This window comes from Myotis davidii, unplaced genomic scaffold (genome assembly GCF_000327345.1).
Source record: "Myotis davidii unplaced genomic scaffold, ASM32734v1 scaffold902, whole genome shotgun sequence".
NCBI classification, from domain to species: Eukaryota; Metazoa; Chordata; class Mammalia; order Chiroptera; family Vespertilionidae; genus Myotis; species Myotis davidii.
In genome coordinates this window covers 901619-904903 of record NW_006293951.1, presented here as the reverse complement: position 1 = coordinate 904903, position 3285 = coordinate 901619, and the positions used below count along the sequence as shown (strand labels likewise).

Sequence of the window (3285 nt, the reverse complement as noted above, 5' to 3'; positions counted from 1 at the left end):
TTTCCCTAGGAAGACCTGCGGTTCTCCCGGTGTGACCGATGTACAAATATGGCATCCTTCAATCTTTTCTTTGGCAAGTTGTGGTCTTATTCTGTGAGAAATAGTCATGAAAAAATAAAAAAGGATATAATAAATTGAAGAAAAAAAACCACTAAGAAATAGGACAAAAATTCCTGGCCAATTTTTTTAAAAAACACTAACGTAATCCATGCCAGCTTCTTCTGTTGAAAAGTTTAAATAAATTATACTGAGTCCATTTCAGTGTCAGTTACTTAGCAATACCAAAAATCAGGAACAAGAGTAAATTAAATTAACATATTTTGTGGGTGAATATGTTTCCTCAATTCTGTAAGAGGTAAAAGACTCAGTTAAATAATTCTGCTACCAAAATCCTCTTTGTTGCTATTTTTTTTAGAGTTATTTTTCTTATTTCCAAGATGGATGATACCTTGATGCCCTTTACTCGCCTGTGTGTTTTTTTTAACTGAATTCATGACATTGGTTCACAAAACCATACAGGTTTCAAGTGTACAACTCAACAAAACCTCATCTGCGCACTGTTCCGTGCACCCATCGCCCCAAGCAAGGTCTCCTCACGTGGTTTCCAAACTTGTTTGAACACATCTTTCTGTCAGCTTAACGTGTTTATGCATATTCCCACAACATATGTGTATGTGTATTCATTTGCAAATGATATGCATGCATGATTTGAGTTGCCATATAGTATGGCATACCCAAAAAGCAGATTTTATTTAAAATTAAAAATAAAAACAAATTTCTCAAATCTACTACAAAATAAATACAGTATTTTCTCTCCAAAACCCATGAATCACCAGGTACAGCTCCTTGGGCTTCCTGACTGCACTTGGAAGAACACAGCACCCAACCCCCACCCCGATCTACTCCAGAGTCTTCTTCTTCTGCCTCTCTTCCTAATGCCAAGGCCTACTTTTATTTTCAAAGAAGGACAGTAAATACAATGATATGCGAACATAATAACCCAAAATCTGGCCCTCTTCTATTCATGTTGTAAACAGGACCATCCTGAACACACCCATCACTGACTTCTTGTACCTGGGTTTTTAAGAAGTTTCTATTTGCTAAGGAGGAGAAGCAGTTTAAGGAAGAAAGACAACCAGTGATGGAAAATATGAAATGATAAAGACAGAGCAAAGAAAGTATTTTAAAGGATTCTGGTCCCACATTTTAATTTTTTCTGATATGGAAACAGGCCTATGGAAGTAGAACCAGTTCACCTATTTTTCAGCGTTAAAGTCAAACCTACGCCCAGATGTCCTGAGTTTCAGCCTCTTCCGCTTCATCAGGATGAATGGTCAATGGAAGGATAGGAAAGACAATACTGAGAAGGGACTAGGCATCTGCAACCCTGGTTATCTAAAACAGTATTCTATACTGCCAAAAAAAAAAAATGAATATATTTGTTAATGCAATTTTCTCTTTCCTCTAGGATAATGGTGTTTTTCTTTTACTAGTATAAAGTCTTTAACTTCGTGTATTTGTTGTAATGGGATGCAATGCTCATTGTGGAGCTAGCTAGGTACAATGGAAAGAGCAATGGAGTGGCCGCTAGGAGACCTGAGTTCTGTTACTTCTGTGCCTCTAAAGCAGCGGTTCTCAACCTGTGGGTCGCGACCCCTTTGGTGGTCAAACGACCCTTTCACAGGGGTCACCTAAGACCATCCTGCATATCAGATATTTACATTACGATTCATAACAGTAGCAATGTTACAGTTATGAAGTAGCAACGAAAATAATTTTATGGTTGGGTCACAACATGAGGAACTGTATTTAAAGGGCCAGAAGGTTGAGAACCACTGCATAACACATGGTCTTCTCTCAGAGTTCCAGTCTCCTCACTTGTGGAGAGAAAGGGTCATTTCCAAGGTTCCTTTTAGATCTAACATGATTTGACTGCAGTATAGTTTATTATAAAAAGGAGAGAAAAATAATATTTATGCACTGTTACACAGATTAAATGTTTAAATATATATATATATATAACAAAGGGTTTCTTATAAGGAGCTATGTTGTGAACTATAAAAACAGCCCATTGTAGTAGCAACTTGAGCTTTCTGATTCCACATTTCCTGTCTTTCTCAAAATTAATATTCTCTTCTTTCCAAACTCCTCTGCTCCTATCTCACTTCATCCAGCCAAGGGGAGGAAACCCAAACAAACCCCATCTCCTCGGGGGAATCACTGTTCCGACTGTGCCAAGTCAGAAACAGGAGAGTCAACCTCAATGACTCCCTCTCCTGCTCCATCTATCTAATCTGTCTGCAAGAGCTATTACTAATTATCTCTGAAATCGCTCTCGAGCCCACACATTTCTCTCCTTCCTCACCAGCACCACCCTTATCAAAGCTACCATTATCTCTTACTTGGATTATTGCAAAAGTCTCCTCAGTAGTCATCTAGTCTTGGCCCCCTGACCTGTTCCACACCCTGTGATATTAGTGATATTTATAAAATATGAAGTTGATCAGGTAACTACCTTACTTAAAACCCTTCAGTAAGTCCCTAAATCTCTCTGCAGCCTCTCCTTTTGCCATGCTCCATGCTTTCATGAAAGGATTTTTGGTGGAGATGATTTATTACTTTTAAACCAGTTTCACTAACAAGGTGTGCCCTCTTTGGCCTCTATGTCTTAAAATATGCTGTTCTCTGTTCCTGGCTTACTCTTCTCCACCCTCTCAATTCCCAACTCCTTCTCCAGCCTGAACATCTCATGTTTACAATCTCTGTTTAGATTTCATTTCTTTGAGAAGATGCCACGAATGGTTTGCATTCCAACATAAAGTCATATCTGAGCCCAGGCTGTTCTCTTTCCTGAAAGCTACCACATTTACCCCAGGATTCTGCTTTCTCCCTGCTTGACAAATAGCTTTACTATGAAGCTTAATAAATCCCATGTAATAAGACAGATGAAAATAAATACACTATCTAAATGAAAAGTTTGAAATCAGTTCTGTATTAATTATAAGTAGTTATAACCATAGGCTAACTTATTTGACTAAGATACTTTCTTTTTTGTTGTTGCTAAATTATCACCTGAGGATATTTTTTTTCCATTGAATTGTAGAGAATGGAGGGGAGAGGGCGGAAGGTGGGAGTGAGAGAGAGAGAGAGACACATCGATTGGGAAAAGAAAGGAAGGAAAGAGAGAGGGAAACATTGATGAGAGAGATACATTGATTGGCTGCCTCCCCCACTTGACTGGGGCCAGGATGGAACCTGCAGCCCAGGTATGTGTCCCCTTGACCA

The 3285-nt window shown here is 38.7% G+C and overlaps 1 protein-coding gene across 1 annotated transcript in view; it reads right to left on the bottom strand.

The window, feature by feature from the left end:
* Window positions 1–2573, bottom strand: part of KIF21A (kinesin family member 21A) — a 77942-nt gene extending 75369 nt beyond the window's left edge. The window contains 2 exon segments of the mRNA XM_015566625.1: window positions 1–91; window positions 2521–2573. Coding sequence (XP_015422111.1) covers window positions 1–91; window positions 2521–2573 — 144 coding nt within the window.
* Window positions 2574–3285: the final 712 nt, after the last annotated feature.